At 42.7% G+C, this 23349-nt stretch overlaps 1 protein-coding gene across 1 annotated transcript; it reads right to left on the bottom strand.

The window, feature by feature from the left end:
- Window positions 1-1693: 1693 nt before the first annotated feature.
- On the bottom strand, window positions 1694-20303 carry KLF5 (Kruppel like factor 5). Its single transcript, XM_032099949.1, has 4 exons — window positions 19888-20303; window positions 17116-17992; window positions 15964-16023; window positions 1694-3609 (listed from the first exon to the last, which is right to left on the bottom strand). The coding sequence occupies exons 1-4, from the start codon at window positions 20107-20109 to the stop codon at window positions 3431-3433; spliced, it is 1338 nt and encodes a 445-aa protein (XP_031955840.1). The 5' UTR covers window positions 20110-20303; the 3' UTR covers window positions 1694-3430.
- Between the last annotated feature and the right edge of the window lie 3046 nt (window positions 20304-23349).

Raw genomic sequence — 23349 nt, 5'->3', positions numbered from 1 at the left:
CCTCGGTACCTTGGGGGACTCTGAGCCAGCTGCTGTAAAGGAACCGAGCAGGGGCTATGGTAACAGTGCTTTTTCTCACGGGTTTTGAGACCAGGCAAGCTGTTGAACTCCTGTATCAATACTGCATACTGCAGCTGCAGTGCTTGCCAGAGAAGAAAGCCCCTCTACTTTAGGTTTTGTAGCATATTCTCATGCATGGGTCTGTTCTCTCTCTCTCTCTGCTTGCATTAGGTTAAATGCTGCTGAAGTAGACTAGCCTAATTATGGCCTTTCATTCAAGATTAATATGAAGCCATTAGGCTGGTTTATGCAACCAGGTAGCTGAGCAATAGAAACATCTAAAACAAGTATGGGGCAACACTGGAGGCTGAAACCATGCAATCAGCGGGCTTTCATTGTGAAAAGGTATGGGAAACAGGGGAGCGAGTGCTGCCTTCATCCACAGACTTGAGACAAAACTCAGCAAAGAGGACAGAGGGCTACCAAACCCACCACCAGTCCAACTCAAACCAGGGACTGAGCTAAACAGGGGAACTTGCCAATCCCAACGCCCCCATCACTGCTGTTACTCACACCTCCCTCTGTGCTCAGCAAAATAAGCTCTGGTAACTCTTTCCCAGACATGGACAACTGCCCAGTTCACTGCCAGCTTCTCTGAGCAGAAACACCTCCAAGAAACTTGGGTGTTTTTCTAACAGCTGGATCAGAAAAGGGTAATGGCACAGCAACGCTTCTGGAAGCCCTCTCTCCCTATGCTCCAAAACATTGTGCTTACTTTTGCAGTTGTGGTTAGGTGAGATGCAGGGAGATTTTGTTGGTAATTAACTGGGTTTTCACTGACTTTTTTAATGCCACCCTAGCTATTTTTTTAAAAGGAGGGATTTGGTGACATTTGAGAGAGGCTAATTAAGAGAGAAAAACCAATTTTACAAATTTGATTGTAAGGAAAACACAGAATTTCAAGACAGGATTTAGGAGACAGAGTTTATGAGACAATAATGGAATTTTGAATAAATTATTGATTTGAATATTAACATCTGATAGCAAATCATATTTAAACTGACTTTTATTTGGTTTAAGATAGATTTCTTTTTAAAAGCCCAGAAGGCCTTTTCTCTTGAAGCTTAGAGGAAAGAAGACAGATGCACCCCCAGATCTGAACATACACAACCAGTTGAAATTTCAAGTGAACTGTACTTCCATCTCCCAAGGGAGAAATACTGAAAAGGAGACATTGATATGGTAGGTATTGCATAGTGCTGCTGCGGGACCTTCCTACCTTCCTAGGGCATGGAAGGACCTTTCTGGAGAGAAATTTCTTTTGGGCAACACTTGATGAGTGTGAATAGGTTTTAACTCTTTTGTAAGTGGGAAGGAATTTGTATACTTCTATACACCCAGCAGGTACCTTTGATTTCCAGTCATGCTACTGTCAATGGACAACTGCAACTGTTTTCAAGCAACCCACCACTTCCTTTAAAGCTCAGATGGCAGAAAAGCACCAACCCTTATCCCTTCACATTTCTTATTTTCATCAGGGCAGGATGCAGAAGTGCCAGGTACTTTCCAAAGAGGCAGTCCCTGCTATGTAGAACAGACATTCTTTGCTTAATACTGTCATGATTTCCAGCTTCCACTGCAAAACACAGAACTTTCACTGTCAGGAGCTAGAGAGAGCACACACACGCACAAACACATTAGGCACTTTGTTTTATTTTGCAAAAAAAAAAAGAGTCTTTATATATAAACCATTTCATTCTCTCTCAAAACATTCTACAACTATACAGCTGTTTGCTCCATCATTTGCATAGGAAATACCACAATACAAAAATAAGGTAGGGGGGAGGCAAAAGAAGCAAAACAGCAACCAATTTCTGCATGTGTTTCCACGTATAAACATTTGAAGCCTTACAAAATTATTTACATCGTTTGTCAACTATGTACACTGAGAGCAACATTTCTAACTATAACAAACAAAACTATAATTTATCAAGTATACGTAAAATTGTCTTAAAAAAAAAAAGAGTCTATCATATACCACAAATAAATAAAGACAAACAACAGTTTTAACAAAGCTAGGTTTTCCTGCAAGACCCTTTTTTGGTATTTTGATTGTCTATTCTAGCCTTTGGTTGACAGCTTAATATTACGGCTTGTTAATTTCAGACACTTACTAGGTTTGTTTGGTTTTCTCCTGTTGTCTGGCCAAATCCTACCTGGTCTAACCTCATCTTTGGCCCTTCATCTATGATTTCAAGGCTGAGCACGGTGGATCAAAGTCATAGTTAGCATAAAAGGGCACCATTTCATTGACTTCAGTGGAATTTCAGCTACTTCTGTCAGCAGAAAATTTTTCCCTGCATGTGTCAATCTGAACAGTGGATTAACTAAACTGCACTGTAATTTTAAACAAAATTACTGTATCCTTTACCTTCTAGCAAATTACATCCAATATCCACATGAAACTAGATCATACTGGTGCTGAACCAGCTTAACATGTCTGTGTATGGAAACTGCATCCTAAATCCTTCTTTTTAAAGTGATACTAAGTTTAGCTTATAGTAAGAGGTTTAACATTCTGTGTTCATTTTAACTATCCCCACTATTTTGGCTTCCAACATTGACTTTACAGTTCATTCTGCATGTTTTGCCCTTTTAAGCAATTTGAAAACAAAATCCTGCTTTGAATATTCAGTGCACACCATTGAGTTAACAGGTACAAAACGTCTGACTAAATTGGTACTATTTTGAGAGGTATTTAAGTAACTTTTATAAATGTGCCATGTTATCAAATGTAAAACAACTGATTTTTTCAGATGTTTCTTAGAAAACTTTTGTATTAAACCTAAAAAGCTGATTTGCGTATTTACAAAATCTTTGTCATAGCAAACATGCAACACACAGAACAAAATGCTTTGTTCTATGGCTGTTTATTAATTTTTCTATGTATTTTATATCCACAGAATGGCTTAACATTAAAAAAAACCCCCGCATGTACTTAAGTATGTCCAGTAAAAACCTGACAGATTACAGTTCATGGCTTTTCCACTGTGTGCATTCTTCTGCATCCTCTCGTTGATTTGTTTACTAAACATTGTCACAATAATGACAGTGCTTTGGTCAAAACACTGCAAGAGGAAAAAAAAAAGTATAAAGCTGCAATGTGTCGAGATATAATACTTGTAAAGAGATGAAACCTGCTGACTAAAGCCATATACATCATGAAAGCAAACAAACGACCGAACACTCTGGTAATCGTGATACAGTGTCTTCCCTTTTTCTGCATAAATATACAAAATATACATTTCCAGTTTCTTTTGAGATTTCTTTTAAATGGATATACTCAAAAATTCAACTAATTTCAGTTGTATGTTGAGAGTCAATAGGAAATTGCATAGATACAAAACAGCCTCAATGAGCAGTCCAGCTCTTAGTTCTGATGCCTCTTCATGTGGAGCGCCAGGTGATCGGAGCGGGAGAAGCTCCGGTTGCAGACGGCGCACTGGAAGGGCTTGGCCCCCGTGTGCTTCCTGTAGTGGCGCGTCAGTTCATCCGAGCGGGCGAACCTCCAGTCGCAGCCTTCCCATGTGCACTTGTAGGGCTTCTCACCTGGAAGAGAGCACAGAGAAATGAACTGTCAGCTCTAACTCTTGAGCAGAAAACTGATGTGGGTCCACACTGAACAGCACTGCATCTCAATTACAAACAAGGAGCTGACATATCCTCATTATTCACAGCTCTATTCATCAAGCCCCAAACTAACAGCCCCTTTGTTTTTCTCAGAAAATTTTGCTCTTGAAAATGGGATTTAACACCTCAGTAAAATGCACAAAATTTTCAAACATGCAAATTGGAGAGAGCTACGGTACAGAAATGCAGGGTTAAAAAACCTGCATGAGATCAAAATATTCTCCTTTACACTCACCACAGTATGAGAGGGAGTAGGGGAAAAAAAAGCAGTCTCATGTGACAATCCAGCCTGGTTTGTAACTTACACTTGCACCTTTCAAAAATGGGTAAGCTAAGTTATACAGTGCTTTTTTAAGAGGTCCGAAATGGGAAGGAAGACATCTATAAGGATTCTTCGCAGTGTGCAGATCTGTTCAAGAACTTCTGATGTGTGAAGAAAGGGGCACAGTGTGTTACAAACACAACGGGGATAGTATTTTCCAAAATGTCACAAGCAATAAAAACTTGTGGTATCCTGCTTGGGGCTACCTACATATAGGAGAAAGTGCCTCAAAGTTCAAAGCACCCATTTTCAGAATGAAATGTCTTTAATCGGGTGCTTAAGTAGCCGTATTTTAGAGGTGGCAAGTGCTTGCTGTCTTCAGCAGTCTACACTGACATAGGAGGAACATGGTATCTCTGAAAACTTGCTGTGTTACAGCAGCTCTGAATGCAACTTCAAAATAACCACCTGGTCTTGAACATACCAGCCCAAGCAGCTGAAATGTTCACATTCATCCATTTTAGAACTAGAAACACAGTATTTTAAGCATGCCTACAATTTACAGGTGTTTGCTGAAATGGGAGAAATATGGAGTCACACAGCCATGACAACTTCTGTGTGAAATCAGAATTTTACACGGGTATGTACACCTGCCTAGGAGCTTGTGTGGGCATGATGTCACCATACAAGCAAGCTTCATATAAATAAAGAGGTTAATGTTTGGTGTTGTTCGACAAAAACACCTTTCAGTTGGGAGAGTGAATTGCTATCTATATATCTTACATTAATTTGACCCATTTGGCAAGAAGAGAAAGAAAACCCGAGTGTGTCAAAGCACTTGGCAGTAGCTTCGTCTAGAGCAGTAACTGACCAAAGCTGAGCTTCTCAAACAGTTCTTTCTAATCCATCTTACAGATCTTCTACATCTCCACTGGTCTCAAACCTCTACCCTGACAGCAGTGTGAAGTGCCTCATACTTTTCCTTGTTTTACCACCACACAAGCATGTGGAAGAAAGACAGGAGACAGTATCCTGCAATCAGAGGGCTTATTCTGCATCAGTTATGCAGGTAAAACCATCTGAGAAGCTCCAAAACACTACTTCAGAGGCACTTATTTATCATGCAGATGAAATTATGAAACTGTTTTTGTCTGGGAGTTTCTACTGCTTCATCTGATGAACTAGCAACTTTTCTACCACTGACTGCAGAACTGGCCCTTTACTCCTAATGGGGATGTGACTTTGCACTGGCAGGTGTTGTCACAACCAGAACCAGACCTTTCCAAGAAAAACTAACCACCTAACAATCTCATTGCATAAACAGCAACTGTGATTTATTGAAATCATGCTGGAAACATAACATCCCTTAGGAAAAACAAGAGCTTGGCATCACCTCTCACAGAATTTGTAATTATTTGGTGGATCACAAATCAGAACAGAAATCATCACAGATTTCTGTCACAGCTGAATTTAGTCTGTCTGAGTAAATTCTGAACTTACTCAGAGTAAATTCTGATGCTGATTAGGACTGGAATGATCTATCATACAGGATTCTTTTTTGCTCCATGAAACACATATTGTAGGCTAAAATACAGATTTCATGCAAACCCAGTGTGTAAAGCTTTTCTAACACCAGTGAAGCCGGCTGAGATAACACATTTGGTCTTCACAATAGAATGACAGGAAAGATCCCCATTCAGTGAGGGGTATTTTGCACTGTATAGATGATCCTCAGCATATTTTAACTGGGTTATTAATGGAGGCTGTAAAAGCCTGTGTTGATGATCCAAAAGCACAGCACCAGGGAGATGATCTTTGAACACTTTGTGCTAAAACACACGTGCACACACAGAGGTTACACAAAAGCATTACTCCTGCATTTGAACTGTCTTAATTTAGAACCAATGTATTTATTTCTTTTCCTTATTTCTTTTTCCTTTTCTCCCTATGTACTTTAAATTATTCTTTAGAAGTCTTCACTCAAAACTGCCACATTACACCTGATGCTGAGTCCTGTGAGGCCAACACCCTCACTTTCCAGGCAGAGGACATACAGTCAGGCCTCTATCTACTCCGAATGCTTCCTCTTATGTTTTGCAGATTTATACAAGGAATGACAGAGAAGGTAAAGAGGGCAGGAAAATAGCACTGGTTAACAAAAGCCTGGGAACATCCAGACCAGACTGGAATGGGGACCTGGAGATTAAAATCTGTTTCCAAGTCTGGCGCTGAGGAGGTACGAAGTACACGCAACTTTCACTGAGTGTCGGACTGTGCTGCACTGTAAAAGCAGCCTCAAAGTCGTCCTGTGTAGGTGGCACCTGACCCTGTCAGAGTCCAAACAACCACAAAAAAAGCTGCTCCCCGTTAAAACTTTTCCTAACACGCAAGCAGTGTCAGCAGGTACTGTGAAGGCTCCTGGCAGAGGAAGTGCCGGCGTGCTGGCAATCTGGGCAGTGGTGATCCCTGTGCCCTGCTGGGTGCCACGGCGTCCCAGACAATGCTGAGTCCCACGGCCAGAACTCCCACCAAACTCCAGGGCACTCAACTTTGTAGAGACACTGTTTAGAAACTCACCACACTGTCATGGTCACTTCACTGCCTGCCATAGCCACGAACCCTCCTGGGCAACAGCGCTGCACTGGGGAAAAGCTCAGGCAGTGCCATGCAGAGCAGCACCGCTCCTCCTTGCTGGCAGACTTCTGCAGACCTGAGCTAAACCAAGCGGTGCTCAGGGGATGAGCAGAGGCAACGAGCTGGTGCCTTACTCAGATTGTTTTAATAGTGTTACTTTTATGTACTGGAAATTAAAGCCAGAACGCTGCTTTTAACCCCTGCTTTAGCCAACAGTGAGAACTGGAAAATGTATTTTTAGTGCCAGTGTAGAGGCCCGGATTATTTTGAATAAATCCTAGGGGTAAAATACTGAATATCTATGTTTGTAATGCTAGTTTCCGTTGGAAAGTTCTATTTAAAAACTGAATCAATTTCAAATGTTTTCCTTTTGGGCAAGAAGGAAGGGGGGTAAAAAAAGGTAGGTGGAGATTAATTTTCACTCCTTCAGAGCAAGCAGAAGAACAACTAGCTGGTAGTGTTTCCTCTCTCCCAACCTATACACATGCTTTTTGTCATTTAGCAGAAATAAGAATATGGTTTAAGTTCCTGCAAGCAAGGGAAAAAGAGTCTCACATATTTTCTGAAGGGATCCTATTTCTTTGCTGTGCTGACTTTAAAGCTCTGAGAAACCTGGGTTGAAGACTTAGTTTTTAAAAAAGCAGGTATACACAGCAAGAGACACTGAACTCTTTATCCACTGTTTTTGTTGGCTACATAGTAATGTAAGATTTGTTTACTTTATTGATTGTGCGAAATACAGTAGCCGTAAAGTTTCAGAAGTATTTGGTTTTCCTCCAGCAATTTAGGGCTTCTATAGGGTGTTAAACCAAGAATGCCACTGGTCATCAAATATGAGGGCAGTACGGCTCAGTTACTGGAACACGATTGCGGTATCAAACAGATATTTCACTGTAAAAGCAAGAAAACAGCTAACTCCTCCACTTCAGGGGAGCTTCCACGGGATTTGTTAGAATGTCAACACTGTTCAACTAAAACACCATGGAGGAAGCTGGTACCGATTTCCAGCCAAATAGCACACTCCAACCCTTTCTTCCCAAGCCAGAAATATTATACACAGCACTTCTGGGAAACAGAACTGCTTTCCTTTAAATTATACTTCAACAGGATAGGGATTTCATAAGTTTAATTGGATTTCTGCACAACCTCCTTCCAGTATCAATGATTTAAAATATTTTGCTAGGCTTATACATCACAAAATGTATTTTTAAGTTCATGAGCTCTTAATATGTATCCATTCTCCAGTTTTAAAAAAATACATTTGCGGAGCATGAGAATGAGACTTGTATTTGAGCACAGAAATTTTAAGCCCTAATGTTTAGCTTGGAAGGTCTTTTAAAGAAAGCATGGAGTAAGAGATAAGGGAGTTTAACCTGAAGGGAGACTATTTTGCTTCCAATGTACCTATTAGTTATAAAAAAATTATTCATACTGCTGTGAGATTACAAGGATGTCAAAAAGATGTTTAGATGTTCACATAAAATACGTTACACTAACCAGCCACCTTAACAGATAAAATCTCCTCTGGCAGATCCCATGGCTGGGGCTTCTTATCAATACCACAAGAGAGTGGTCTGCGCCAGTAAAGCACACATACTGTGTTGCCTCTTCTCCCTTTAATTTCTCTTCTGATTCAGTTGTGCCAAAATGCACCGGTTGCTTTCCTAACATTTAATTCCAGTTGCTGGCAGTGACCCTCATGGCCACACTCATTTGGGTAAGGCACAGTGCCACCAGTGGGGGGGTGACAGACATTTTGAAGACACCCTGTTATCTTCAACACGCAGTCTCTCTTCAAGAACCTGTTTATGCTTGAAATTATTTGGAAAAAACAAGTCACTGACAGCCTCTATTATTGACGAATCTCCCCATTAACAAGAAAATAAGCTTCCTTATTTCACCAAGGAGTTTTATGACTTTATTTCTGCAATTCACTGCTAGGACGGCTTTCTTTAAAAATAAAGTTGTAAACAGCAAGGGCTGGATTTTCAAACCTAAAGTTAGGTAACTCTACTGTTATGCAGAAATCCAAATACAGGTATTACACCAGCCAATGCCTGCAACTTCACTTGTTTCCTATCAGAAATTTCTGTCAGAGCAGCGAGTTTGGAGCATCCTTAAGGAATAAAAAGCAGCACACTTTCCAGAGACTTCAAAATGACAGCACCTGATTACAGCTCATAAGGGTATAAAGTATAAAGACAGCCCCTCCTCCAGTCTTGCCATCATTTTAATACTACTTGTGCTTATTATTTCCAGTGGCAAGTGGTTGGCCTTAAAAATATTCAACTAGGTATAATAAAATTGTGGCAGGTAAAGCCAAAGTTTCTGCACCAAAACTGCACCAGTTATGTACATAACTTTTACAATGCTCAGCTTTAAAACAGATTATTAAAAAGATTTATGTTGTCTCAAAGCTTTGTGGTGCATTTGTCTTCAAATTTTTCACGTTAACATCAGTTGTCTTAATTCCCTGACATGCTATAGCCTCAAATTTTAGAAAAAATAAGAACAAATGAAATGTTTTTTCTATTTTAGTTTGCTTGAAATAGTGTTTCTCTAGCTCACGGTACCATAGTAGTTTTAAACTCTGACTGGGTCATGGGACCTGGATGCAGTTACTTGGGTGTATGTCTGCAAGCATTCAGAAGTTTTTTGCTCCCAACATTTACCTAAAATCAGACCTTCTTTCTATTATTGACTAAGTCCTAAGTGCTGTAGTCGTCATTAAAAGCAGCTTCTTGGCCTGTTTTGGTTTTGGGTTTTTTAGAAAAAGAACAGAAAGCTGAGTTTTCAAAATATATACTCCCTCAGGTGTTTAAAAGCTCTTTTGTGCACTAAAATTCTCAGTTGTCCAAGATGGAGATGGATGAGAGGGCTGACAGCACACGAGGTACATCCAGCTTATTCTGTGAGTGACAAAACATTCAACGACATTTAGTGCTTAAAACATCCATCCATAAATGATATGAATGAGCAACATATGCTGCACACTTTTAAATGCAATAAAGTCTCTGCCTACTATAGTAGTGGCTAAAGGGGGACTATTAAACACTACTTCACAATGAAACAGCATTTTAAAGAATTCTGTAACAGAGAGATTTGAGCTCAGCACGAAGTCCGACCACTGATAAATGAAGCATGAAGAGGAATAAAAGATAACTGACGGGTGATCAAAGAGGACAGGGAAAGGAATTCACTTTCTGACTACAGAGGTGCAGAAGGCATTACCTTCTCAGCACTCCCACCAGTGCTTGAAGCGCACTTATTTTGCTAAGTGTTGTCTTACGCAGTTCAAGGATTAGTGGGGAATCTTGACTGGCCTGTGCAATGGTTTATTTTCCTTCTGGTATAACATTCTGTCTTAACAGAGGTGGTCTCTCTTCAAGGAGATATGCAAACAAAGAGGAAAGGAATTTTTTTTTAAGTAGGTTTATAAGAAATCCATGCCATTTGGGGTGCACGGCTGTGTCTACACATCCTGTGCTGAAGAACACATTTCCCTACCTAAGCTGTGGTACAAGAACAGCTCTTTAGCTCTCTCACCAATAACACTGGCTTTTGTACAGTCAGATAAGAGGTGCTCTTAAAATGGAATTTATTAAACATACTGTAGACTTCCAGATTTGCATCTACTGTATGCACACACACACCAAAGAAAAAAAAAATTAAAGCAATACATTAAAGCTACTTTAACTCAAAGCAAGGCACTGTACACTTGCCAAAATCAAAGGTTTTAATATGTCCTTAATCAGAGTGTTAGAGATCCCTGAATATAAATAATGCAGCCTGACAGGACAGGAATGCTGCTACCAAGATACTCAGACTAAACTAGGACATTACTTAAATGTTTCTAATCTTTCACCAATGGGAGGTGCAGGTCATCTAACAAACAACAAGCAACACACTACCCTGGATGGAACCAGGAGTCAATCGTCCCAGTCAAGCCTCAGAAATTAATTACAATAAAGAATGTCTGATCAAATAATGGAAAGTTTTAATCACTGGCAATTGCTGCGAATCTTGGGACTGTACTAGCCTATGTAGGGCGGTCTCAAAATGAACTATATTTAAAGCCGGTCTCTTAGGTCAACAGTTTCCTTATCAAGAATCAAATATCCTGGAACTGAAGTTTAATCCTCTCAGGGAGCAATTGACAGAAACAACAGTTTTTTTAAGCTTTCATGCTTAGAGGGACTTTCTAGGCTTTTAATCAAAAAGAAAATATTAGGCTTTTCTTTTCAGTATCTGAAATCTAACAGGAATACCCCCACCTGACACCTTGGAATTTAATTCCTGCTTCATAAAAGTTGTATGCTGGATGCCGATGAGAATGATCAATAATATTTAAATAAAATTTAGGTTTATGCTGCTAAGATTTCACCTTCTTTTGAGCAACACATTCAAACACTTCTCATTCAGCTCATGACTTCAGAAAAAAAACCAGATCATTCATGAAGTGTTTGAAAAAAATGCATTATTTTCCCTTAAACTGTGGTTGGCACAGGAAAATAATGTACTTCCATTTCTCAGACAGGCAACTAATGGCTTTAGCAGAATTCATAAATAAAAGATACTAACACACCCTGCAGCAGTGCCTAGCAACACTGCACTTTAATGCACTTTGTCAACAGTTTTATTTAACTCTCTTCCACTTTTCCTTATGGTCTCTATCAATGATGGCATTTACTGACAGCTCCTTAAAGTGTAATCTATGCAACTGACTCATCTAACAGGTCAAAGAAATACTACTTAATTGCTGTTTTCACGATTTCAGGATGAGGTTTGCTATGTACATGCAAGGCTGCAGCCATGATCCAAGGCAGATTCCTTTGGGGCCTCCATTCCTCATTTGCGCACCAGGAGTGAAATCCCTTCCCAAAGTCTTGGTGTGATTTGAGTTGATACGTGTTTTCCCAACAAGCAGGAGCCCAACTACTACTTGTCTCCCCTTCTGGACCTGGGGCATTCTGAATTCCCAGGCAAATGGCACTATCTTTAACAAGTGTCCCTATACAGGTATAATGAACTCAGAGTGCTGAGTCCCAGGGACTGCTGAAGTCTACTGCTTACAACTGGTTCTAATTCTGATGTACCATCAGTCTAATTCTGGATCTATTGAGGCAGAGATCTGAAATAAAATAAAATGTTTAACACCTTGAGGAACCACACAAGTCAGCAGCTGTTCTATGCCTATATAAACATTTGAAATAACCAGGGACAGTGGAAGTATTTTGAGTGCATCTCATTAGAGAAATGCCATTTCTCTTGAGTTATCTCGGCTTCCACTTCCCATCACCAAATACAAGCTAGATCTATAGATAGAGATGAAATAGTTCTGCAGTTAATACTAGAAACTATTAATGGCAAGCCCACCATGTGACCAGAGAACATGCCTGTACAAAGACTCTGTATACAGAAAACCAGTATGCAGCTGGAAAATGTCCTCAATGTGCATGCCTTGATGTGTTCAAAACAATCACAGATTTTCCTCTTAAAAACATACACAATTCTGAAGTGTGCAGCTGCTCACAGAAATAATAAAACCCCCCTGCACTACAGGTAGCATACAGGTATGGTATTCCAGGTGCCTGCACAGCAAACAGTCAATGTCCACAATCCAAATGTTTGGCATATAAAGAAATCTAAAAGGATATGTTATAGGATTGCTGTTTCTAAATGATTACTCGAGATATATGTATATACTCGGATGCCAGAAGAAGAAGGAATGAAGTTTATCTGCAATACGAAAGTAACTGCTTTTCCCTGGGATCCGGCATGTTTCAATTTGGACATGCAGCCATTACGCCGCAGCTTTCAGGTGGCTTTGCTGCTGAACAGCCCGCGATAAACGCGCAGCCCCCTCACACATTATATACCGCAGCTGCACAATGCCGGCTACAAAACGAAACTTGTTCCATGGCAAGCAGGTAAGATGATTTTAAAGATTATTTTAAAAGAAAATCCCTGCTTCAAAAGGTCAAAAAACCAACCTCTTTTGAAAGATGTTTCAATAGGTACTTTAAAATACTGGATACCATTTTACCCGTTTCAGAAGCAACTACCAGATTCAGGTATCATACTGAAGTGTTTTAAGGTATTAAAATGTACCACACACCTGCTCCAGAACTGCATGGAAATAGACAAAAAGTGTTCTGTATCTTTTCAACACTTGAGCCTTTGCTCATACTCTGTTTTGGGGTTGCCAATCTACCAACTAAAATTTATTTCATCATTAACAAATGCTAAAGCATTACGTAGGGAAAGAAAAACGTGTGCCTACTTCAACAACTGGTACAAATACACAACCCTATCTTAGCTCTTAACAGGAATACTGGGTTCCTGATCAACAGCAAGAGTCCAGTGTAATTACATTAAATCAGCATAACTATATCACTTTATACCACCTGACTTGGTGTAAGGTAAACAGCTTGGGAACACCTAAAAAGAAAAATATATGGGATTTTCCTCTTGCCCATCTTCTGTAGTTTCATTTAGATGTAATTTATGAAGTCTGACAGTGCGGTCATATCTGAACTGAAAAAAAAATAGACTACAGCCTACATTCCATCTATCAAAAGTAACATTTCCTTTAGGTTTGTTCTCCAAGAAAATCTACTAAACCCAGGGAAAACCTTTCTGAAGAGAAAGGCTGCTAAATAAATACCGTGAAAAGGCTGAGATTTTCCAATACAAAAGGAAAACCATAAGGTCTGTCTTAGCTTTTAATGGCAGACAAACTTTGCTGCAGGCTCTTTTATTTTAAGATGACAGATTGCTGAGAAGGGCGGGGACTGGTTGGGATGAGAGAGAGACTGCAGCCAATTTTAAAAGGTATTGTTAAGAAACTAAGAATAAGGAGAGAACAACTTCAGTGGTCCATGATTACTAAAGAACGGGTTTAGCCAGATAAACAGGTCTGCTATCCCTGAAGGGAATTGAAAGAATATCACACACAACTTTATTAAAATGGATTACGTGACATTTGCTTTAGACTTTGAAGGTAAAAGCTTCACAAAAGTCCTTTAAAAATGTTTTAAAACTAAAAAATCAAAACTTATTAGTGCTGTATGAATTCACAGTTCGGGGGGGATGGGATGCAGAGGCACACACCCTGATTTAGCCCTCGGCATCGAGTCCTTTGGAGATCAATAACGAGATTCCCTTGCACTCTTGGGGGAGCTGAGCAACTGCACAGGTTTCCCCGAGTTTGCACCTCTTTACCTTTACATTCTTTTATTGATCAAACGTTAAGTCAGAGATCTGGCTCTTAAAACACACTTCAGCCGTATGTTAAGGCAGAGATCAGAATCGGTGCTGGAAATCTTCAAGTATGAAGTGAATATTCAAGAGAGTTAAACTAATCCAAACTCTGAAATACTGCAGGTAACAGGATACGGACTCACATTCTTGCATGTAATGCACGCTTTAGACAGTTTATCCCTTCATTCACCTCCCCAGAAGACCCTTTGTGTTACAGACCTGCTTAAGTTCACTAGATTTTTATCTAAAACAACATTCTTGTTTCCATGAATACATCAGCTCCTCTGACCTTTGCACATTTACCCACATTTCTAGGTAAAAAAGTGAAGGCAACAATAAACATTAGTGACCCTAAGCAATACATGCTAGCAATGAGGTATGTATTTCTATGCATACAACAACTACATTTGTAAACCCTGAAGTCATTACTACTCAAGGTACAGAAAAAGATATAAATTGATTTTAAAAAAGGAATAGCGTCCATTTCAAATGCTGACTATGCAATGTTAATGTTTAGACTAAAGCTTTGCTTTTATCTCTCTTCCTAGTTATTTTATAATAGCAATCAAGATAATTAAAACTGGTATTTAGTTCCTGGCTGAAGTGCGCAAGTGGAAATCGTACACTTAAATTTACAGATTATTTATTAAAGGGGGATTCTACTCTCTGACACTACTCAGATTTACAGCCCCATGAAAATACTCCTTTCTTACTAAACTTACTGCTAGTGATTATATATTAAGAATATTTTTAACAGCATTGGTGTTTAGTCTGGTACTAATTCAAAACAATAATCTTCTACAGTTTTTTTTAATTTTTCACTGTACAACACAGGAAACTTTCATTTCAGAAAACAAGATTTCCTTAGTAACACTTAGCCTGGACATACTCAACTTCTCTACAATAATCTAACAATCCATTAATAATAGCTGCTGAACAGAAGGCCTTGTTTCCATAGAGATAGTGAAACATTTTGTTAGATCATAGCTCAGGTGAAAACTCACTCCTTGAACGGCACAGCCGTAGCGCTGACAGTCTGCTTCAATAACAAAGTTGCTTGAACTGTGACTCGTGTTTTTCTCTGATTCTAAGCCCATGCATAAAAGAACCAAGGTTCACACTCACTTCTAAAAACAGGAGTCGCAGCCCTCTCACTTCATTTCTTTACAAAATCAGTCATGTGCTTTTCACTGATTTAGCATGAGTGGTTCTTTACCAAGATCCCAGCAAAGAACTGTCCTTAACAGTCTCAGGTGTGCTGGTGGTGAGCTATGTTTTTCTCTTTCTCTCCCTCTCTCCTTCTTCCCCCTGCCTCAGCAGGTGAAAGCTTGGGAAGAACATCTGGGGCAGTTCCACCTCCCAGCCATCGTCCTCAGCACTCACAGCTCTTGTGCCTACACACAACCAACACCATCCCCAGCTCTGCTCCTCGCGGGCCCAGGAAGAGCGACTGCCTCTGTAGCTGCAGGCAGCGTTTGATCAGGGTACAAAAAACAAGTGTGACACACTGACACTTTTAATTTTCTCCATTTTAATGTCTTTCCCTGACAGAAAAAAAAAATTGAAATTATGTACTTTTTTTTTTTTTAAGATAAACATGGAGAACCATTTGTCTTTCAAAAAAATAAAGCCCATTTAATGCCAAGGACAAAGTAAATGGACGTATCTTGGGAGTTTTCATGATGTTTCTGAAAAATTCTAAGATTAAATAATTCTAAAAGGTCAGAGAGAAAGCCCAAGCCAGAAAATTCTATCTACTCAGATAAATCTTCAAAAGTAGAACATGTTTACTATGTTTAATTCACTATTTGGGGGGGGGAGGGGGAAGATCTTTTTTAAAAAATATTTTAATGGCATTTTAGACTGAAAAGGAAAGTTTCAATCTACTTTATTGTCAGCTATTTTGAGTTCCGTTGAGGTTTAAAAAAACTACATTAATAAAAGAAATTTTACTTCTCATTTACCACTATTCAAATATTTTGTAGCTGAATTGCCAGTCTGTCCACACCACTCTAGAGAAAACAGGGAGAAGCTGGCAGACCCCGCGCGCTTGCACTGTCAGAAAACGCGTCAGCCACCGACGAACGAGAGACAGCGAGAGAGTGAGTACATACCTGTGTGAGTTCTCAGGTGCGCTTTTAAGTGAGAAGACTTTGTATAAACTTTTGTGCAGCCTACAACAAAAAAGAACCAGAAAAGGCAAAGAGGCTTCAGTAGGGAGAACAGAAACACTCCACACTACGTTTAAACTTCCTCATTCAGTGCTGGGGTACTATCAGGACACATTTAAGTTTACTACTTTCTGGCATCATCTTTGCCATTTAGAAGTAAAACTTTATATAGAACGCTCCTAGAGGTATGATGCTTTACACAGAAAAAAGAAAAACACGTATGTTTCAGGCAGACTTACTGCTTTGTAATGTAGTATATAGGCCAAGAGCTACAATCTATGTACAGTAACACCTGCTACGTAGGTCAACAACTTTGCACGGGGAGATTATTTTTTAAAAATTTCCAAGAGGACTTGATCAAGCCAGACTCCGTGTCATCATCACACAGGGCTCAACATAACTCTTCCACTGGGTATTTATCATCTGACACAGCACCAAGAGTTATGTTGGTAAAGGGGAGCAGAAACTTCTCTCTGCGCTACAATGGGTGTGCACGCCCTGTATCTGGGATCATGTTGTACATGGAGGCACACTTTACAGCCAGGTCCCTCTTTCCCGTCAGTATAGAAGGCAATCCATCTGTGGACAATTTTCAGAAACTGTTTTAATGGATTTACGAGGGCAGCTGAATCTCTTGTTTGTAAGAGGGAAGAATGGCCGTGGCCTTGGCTACTGGGAGCTGAAATTATTTTTGCTCTGCCAGAAAATCTAAACTGAGCTGTACTGCCCTGATCAAACTGAGCCTCTGCTCCATCATGGATATTGGACAGTCACATTGATTTACACTAGCAAAAGTAGTATTTTTTATTTTTTGTTTTCTATAGAGTCCAATTTTTTGTTTTCTATAGAGCCCAAATTGGTAAAATGAGCTCAAGAGACTGACAAATGACATGAAGAGTATCTATTACTTAAAGAATGTTGGAGTGTTCCACTCAAAATAAAACAACAATGAAGACAAATTCTACTTGGACAAAAAACTATTTGGTTCTCCCTAGGTGTAGACCACTAAAGAAAAACACTTATACCTCATCCATGATTATTCACAAGTTTTTTTTTTATTGCAAGTGCTGGGATTTTCTGGCACAGATTGCTTACCTGGGTAGTCACAGTAATGGATACGTCTTTTCTCCAAATCTGGGTTACTTCTCCTGTTGTATCTGACAGGTTGGATGTTCTGGGGGGTTATGGGCAGAGTTGCTGGTAAATTTGGGTTGTGAATCGCCAGCTTGGATGCTATAGTTGCGGCATATGATGGAGGGGGGGTTAAATTCTGCAGCATCTCTGCTTGTCTATCTGGACTTCCAGGCTCTGAGCTTGGGGGCGAAGGAGGGAAGTAAGTGGCCTGCTGCTGCAGAAACTGGTTTGGCATGGTGTAGGTACAGGGGGGGATGCCCTGGAACTGTTTCATCGCAGTCTGTGGGACAGCCGAGGAGAGCGTGTTAAGGCCCGCCATGGCTGAGGGCATGGAGACATTGTTAAGGGAGTCCATCACGGCTGCCTGAGGAGTGGTGTTGGGCATGTCTAAATCCGGTGAGCTCAACAGCTGATACAACTGGCCTTGCTGGGGCGTGATGGAAAGATGGACATCTGGAGTAGGAAGCTCCTGCTTGATGAAAATGTTGTTCACATCAGGAGTTTGGTGGGAGCTGAAGATGCTGGTAAATTCGGGGAGGGCCTGAGTGGGAGCAGGGCCAGGGGCAGGGGCAGTAGTTTCGTTCTGGTGACTGAAGATGGTGACCGGCTCTGTCTTGATGTGGGTTACACAGGGTCGCTGAGATTTGTACAGGCCAGTTCTAAGGTGGCTGATGTCAGGTAGGAAGACGTTCATGTTGATGCTGTAAGGCAACCCTTCACTGTCAGTGAAAAACTGGTCTACAACCGAGGCACTGTCTCTTCTGTATTTCTTATGTTCAGGGATGACAGGAACGGGCGGGAGCTGGGGTGCCAGGTATTTCTCCATTTCACATCTTGTCTACAAAGACAAAACAGACCATAATCCATATGATTTGTTACCAGCTAAGAAAGATGATGGCATCTAAGTCATGTGAGGTTTTACAAATCAAAGGCAATACTGTTCAGCCAGCCACAAGACACCTACGGAGGAAGCTATTAACGCTCACACTAATGAAAACCTGGTTGATTTTACAATCAGCACACTGATCAACATCATCAAGGACAAGGAGATAAAGTCATGGAACAAGCCGTTCACACATTAAGACCGATCTGATGTTTCAGCATACACAAAGTTTTCATCTTTTATGCCTAAAAGACAGTGCAAGGCGCAGAAGTGACAGGCGCTGTGCCTAATCTGCAGATCTCCTGCTCTGGAATTCACTGCTCCAGCAGGGTCACTGCCTATCTGTTTCACCCGCTTCTCTTTGAAATGCTAACTGTAAAAGCCACATCCTCAGCTGGCTATTTGAATACTAATACTTCAAATAATGTTTTTATATATATATATATATATTCCATACTTCCATGATATTTCATCCCTAGAAGAACGGTATTTAATTAGAAATACAACACCGAAGTGTAAAGTTATTAGTAATATCGAATAAAAAGAAGACGGGTTGACTACATCAGAGTACTCTTTGTGTAAAGTGTCTCCAGGACTACACTTAAACCAATAATAATCTATGCAGTGTATAATTGGCTAATAGCGTGATAAACATATCCCTATCCATGCTTCGGTTCTCGGAGAGCTCTTTAATTACTGGAAAATCATCCTCTTAGCACAGTAGTGCGAGGGAATCCGTGGGTGGCTGGAGCCCTATACATTACTGGTGTACAGTCATCGGCAAAACATTTATCACGCACTCTTCAGTGGGCAAATGCTACATTCCCCCCTGCCCTGTCAAGAGAGCGCTCATACCAGACCCGTTTAGCACTCCGCAAGCAAAAGCAGCTGACAAACAGCAACTCTGCCCGAAAGTGGATTTTAGGACCTTTCTTCAAAGACCCCCGTTAAACACCACAAACAAACACAGCCGCCTTCCCGTCCCTTTGATCTGGATCTGCCCCGACATGCCAGGCTACTTTTTCCAGCTCTTGTTTACGAGTCGAGGGCAGCTCGCTTTGAAGACGGGGAGTTATTTACTCGCTGGGGAAGACACCACCGAAAGGCAGCGCCCGACAGAGCGCTGCCCGGCACCGGGGCTCTCTCCCCGCCGACCCGGGGGACGCCGGTGCCTCGCAGGGCGCGGGGAGCCGCCCCTGGAGCGGGCACCGTCCGCGGGCTGGAGCCCGGCTGCGGTTGGCACCTTCCCGCTTTTAGCTCCTCCAGCTGTTTGCCTGCGGATCCCCTCCCAAACAGCCTCCTGGGACAGGCACAAAGTCCTGGGAAGTCCCCGCTTACCCGGGGCGCCGTGTGCTCTCCCCCCCCCGCGCTCCCCGAACATGACTCCCTGCGTGGGCGAGGAGGACAGGCGGCCGCTCTAATTCTGCCGCCGGGCAAGTGCGAAGGCAGCAGCTGTAGCTTTCAACACACCCGCGGGGGCAGCCCCGCTCCCCCCGCCGCCCCGGGACGGCCCGGCCGCCGCCTCCGGAGCCCGCGCCCCGCCTCGGCCCCGGCCGCGCTCCGCCGGCGGGAACACGGGAGCGCTCCCCGCTCCGCACGGGCGGGATGGGCGGCGTGGCCGCTCCCCGCACACACACACGCGAACACATACCCACATATACACACCCACACTCTGCCACTGCCGCCACAGCCCCGCACTTCGGTGTCCACCGCCCTCGCCCCGCAGCCCGGCCCCACCCAGTCGCGCCCGCTCCGCAGCGGCCGCTCCCGCCAGGGCGAGGCGCGGTGGCCGGGGCTCTGTGTGGGCACCGAGTGCCCAGCGGGGGCTGTGAGCGGTGCCCGCTGCCTACCTGCACCATCTCCTCCGCCGGCAGGGTCGCGCCGCCGCCCCCGCCGCCGCCCCCCGGGTGCTGCTGCTGCTGCTGCGGCGGCGGCTGCTGCTTCAGGTCCTCTCCAGGGAAGATCGCTGCCTCCCGGGCCCCCAGCACGGGTTTGAGCTGCGCGAACACCGGCTCCTCGGGCTGCTGCACGGGCCCCAGGCGGGCGCTCATGGTCAGCACCCTGGTGGCCATGGGGCTGGCGGCGGGCGCGGCGCGGACGGGCTGCCCGCCCCGGCGTAGAGCGAGTGACCCACGGGCGGCTCCGGGCGGGCGGGCGGTGGCTACTCGTGCGCTCACTCCCCAGGAGCACCAGCCCAGAGCGCATCCACTCCGGTGTCGTCAGTGCCTCCGCCTGTACCTGGCCGCGGGTATCTACCCGGTGACACACGCCCGCCTCTATTTCACCCTACTCCACCCCCGGCCCCCCCTATACCCCACCCAGCTCGGAGAGGGGGCCGGCCCTGCCGCCCGCCCTGCCTACGGGGAGCGCGGGCAGCTCCTCCCCGCCGCCCGGCCCGGGCCGGCCCGGTCCGCCCCTGCCCCGCAGCGGCGGCACCGGCGAGCGGTCCCGCTCCCGCTCCCGCTCCCGCTCCCGCTCCCGCTCCCGCTCCCGATCCCGATCCCGATCCCGGTGCCGCCTCCGGCAGGGCGGTATCACCCGGCAGCAGCCGCGGAGCGGTGCCCGGCGCAGAGTCCCCGGGAAGGAGCGGCCGGCGCGGCGCTCGCCCCGGAGTGGAAGCGGGTTTTCAGCAAGTGCGGCGCTCCGCCGAGGTTTCTCTCGTGCTTTTACTATTATTTATAGTCTTGTAAAGAAGCACTGCTAATGTGGGCACTTTAGAGCAACTGTCTTGTCCTACCTTTCATCTTCAAAAGGGTTTTAAGGGCAGTCATTCAGATTAATTATTTTTTGTCCTGAAGGCAGCTCTTACGCGAAACCCGCTGCTAATAAATACCAGCCCAGCGATATACATCCCCGCCCCCCCTCCTCCATACCCTGTGAAAATGAAGTTTTTCAGCGTTTTACAGAAATAGCGCAGAGGACAAGGAAGAAGGAAGACGAGTAGAGGAAAAGAGGTAGCGACAATTGAATCTTGTCTTCCCCCCCTGCCTCCCCCCCCCCCGACGTGAGGCAAGTTTCTATTTACTTGTTTTGAGGTGTGGTTTCGACGCAAAGCATATTTCCCCGTAGACACAAGACGGTGAGCTAAGCTCCCGCATGTTTCGCTGAAGCAGAAAAAGGAGGAACGCCGTCCTTTCGTGCAACACCGACCGGCTCACGTCGTATGGGAAAAGTACAGCATGTAGTGGAGCTTTGGAAAAAAGCACAAACTTTCCACCTTTCTCCCAGCCGTCAGCTCTGCGCTCTCGGTTAGCAGGGAGAGAGTCTGGGAATCCACAGAAATGTTGGCAACCTCCCCCTCCCCGTATTTATCCCCTATCATTTACAGACAAGGCTCTTTTTTTAAAAACGTAAAAAAAGCTTTTTTTTTTTCCCGGTCAACCTGGCACTCCTCCCCTTTGCTGCCCAGTCCGCAGCGAGTAGGATGTCTAAGAGCCTGCATGCAGAAAGCTAATTACAGAACCGAGGAAGAGCTCAGCATAACATTTCTTTACACAAACTGTCTGTTTAGCAATATGTAGCCGCTTGATGCTTGTTATTACTAACGTAGATCCGTCAGCGCAGCATTTAAGGCGGTGCAGGCTCATTTCCATCCGACACTAACATGTATTCCCGTTTAGCCAATATGCAACTTCGGTGTCATTTACTGAAGACTCATGGCTGGCATTTCTTTCCCCACTCAAGCCTAGGAGCAGGTGTTTTAACTAACAGATTTTAAAATCATGTCTCGTTTTTGTGTGAATGCCCTTCACATAACCCTAGTTTAGGGTTAAACTTCAAACTACGCTTTTTGAGTATCTGATGTGTTCCCTATGTCAACCCAGTTAGGCTTCAAACTGTGTTTTTGACCATCTGAAATTACAAGTTTAATATAAACTGCTCCCTAACAGCTTTAAAAATGCAAAACTAGCAATACTACACTACACTGTCTGGAAACTAATTCTTCTAGATCAGGCACAACATTGGACTGGGCAGCATCTGATGTCGTGCATGTACTGGTAACTTTCAGACATTTATACAAATTCTGTGGCTATAGTAACTGAAGAGTTTCTGACACTTGCATACCTTACTTGCATGTTTTCTCTCCATCTGATTAAATGAATGATAAACAGATAATTTCAAAATTATTTTTTGTTTTTTTTGTTTTGTTTTGTATATACACATTTATAAAGGGCCTGCCCTGGCAAAAGCTTTGGCAGGTTAATTAGAATGGTATCACTGAGTAAAGCTCTGTGTATACTTTAAACATTTTCAGAAGCATCTCTGAATGTGTTTTAATTTTTTTAGAAAGGATAAAATTAGGTCTGAACTGCAGAAAAATAAATCCACCACCATGTTTTTGTGCTACTGATGGTCTAGGTCCTCCAGTCTTTTGTCAAGCAACAATCAGTGGAAGATGACTAAAGACACTATAATTTTTTTAGGGGCAATTTTTTATTTTGACTTTTCTACTATCACTAACAATTAAACAGGAAACTCAGACTCTTGTTCCTACTCAGGTTCACTGCTTATCTGACCTACATAGTGCTGCACTATTTAGTTTACAGATAGTCTAAATGCACTTTTAGATCCAGAGAGAATAACTATTTGATAGCCCATTTTAAGAATTCTTATTGTTATTAGATTTTACACTTCTTGGAACAAATAATTTTTATTTACAAATTTTGAATCAATAATAAGCTGCCAACTAATGTCATCTCCTAAATTAAATTGAAATGAGAATTTGTTCAGAATTAATAATAATGAAAAAAATTAGTTTACAGCTATAATAATTTTGCAGTGTTTTTACTTTTTCGCTGATTTTGCAGAGAGAGTTAGAAGTGAGTTTACACCTTAACAGATGAATTTGCAGCAGAAAACCAAGTAAGCTGTTTTCAACCCAGCACAGCCCTGTTTGTGTAAGTAAGTCTTCAGGCAGACATGTTTAGTAGTTATGGTAAGTGATCATTCCTCTGCAACACAAGTCCCTGGGCATCTTATAAAAATAACAACTCAAGATCTTTAGTTATTGTCCTGCAGAGCAAAAAAAGGAGGAATAAAGCATTGATTGGTAAGCACCTAGAGCTAGGTGTGTGAAAGACACCTTTCAGTGTCCACAGCCACTGGCAAGAGAAGTGCAACGCTCTGCGGTTGAAAGAACATTACCAGGTTCAGGGAAAAGGGTTAAACTTTCTGAAACTATGTCAGTGCTGCAGGTTCTGAGCGGGCAAGGATCCAGGCTTTCTGAATGAATGTAGACTCAATTACTTTGAACTCTTGTTCTGTACATTCCTATTCGCTTAGTAGTGCTATGCCCATTAGGGGAGACAGGA

Source organism: Corvus moneduloides, chromosome 2, assembly GCF_009650955.1.
Source record: "Corvus moneduloides isolate bCorMon1 chromosome 2, bCorMon1.pri, whole genome shotgun sequence".
Lineage (NCBI taxonomy): Eukaryota > Metazoa > Chordata > Aves > Passeriformes > Corvidae > Corvus > Corvus moneduloides.
Note: the sequence above shows the minus strand (reverse complement) of the source record. Positions and strands in the feature narration are given on the sequence as shown.

What these genes read in the sequence shown, in the direction of transcription:
- KLF5 (XM_032099949.1), bottom strand. Translation starts at nt 20,109, where the DNA reads ATGGCCACCAGGGTGCTGACCATGAGCGCCCGCCTGGGGCCCGTGCAG. An exon ending in CGGCGGAGGAGATGGTGCAG is followed by an intron (nt 17,993 to 19,887) that starts GTAGGCAGCGGG and finishes TTGTCTTTGTAG; the next exon opens with ACAAGATGTGAAATGGAGAA. An exon ending in CCATTACTGTGACTACCCAG is followed by an intron (nt 16,024 to 17,115) that starts GTAAGCAATCTG and finishes TTTTTGTTGTAG; the next exon opens with GCTGCACAAAAGTTTATACA.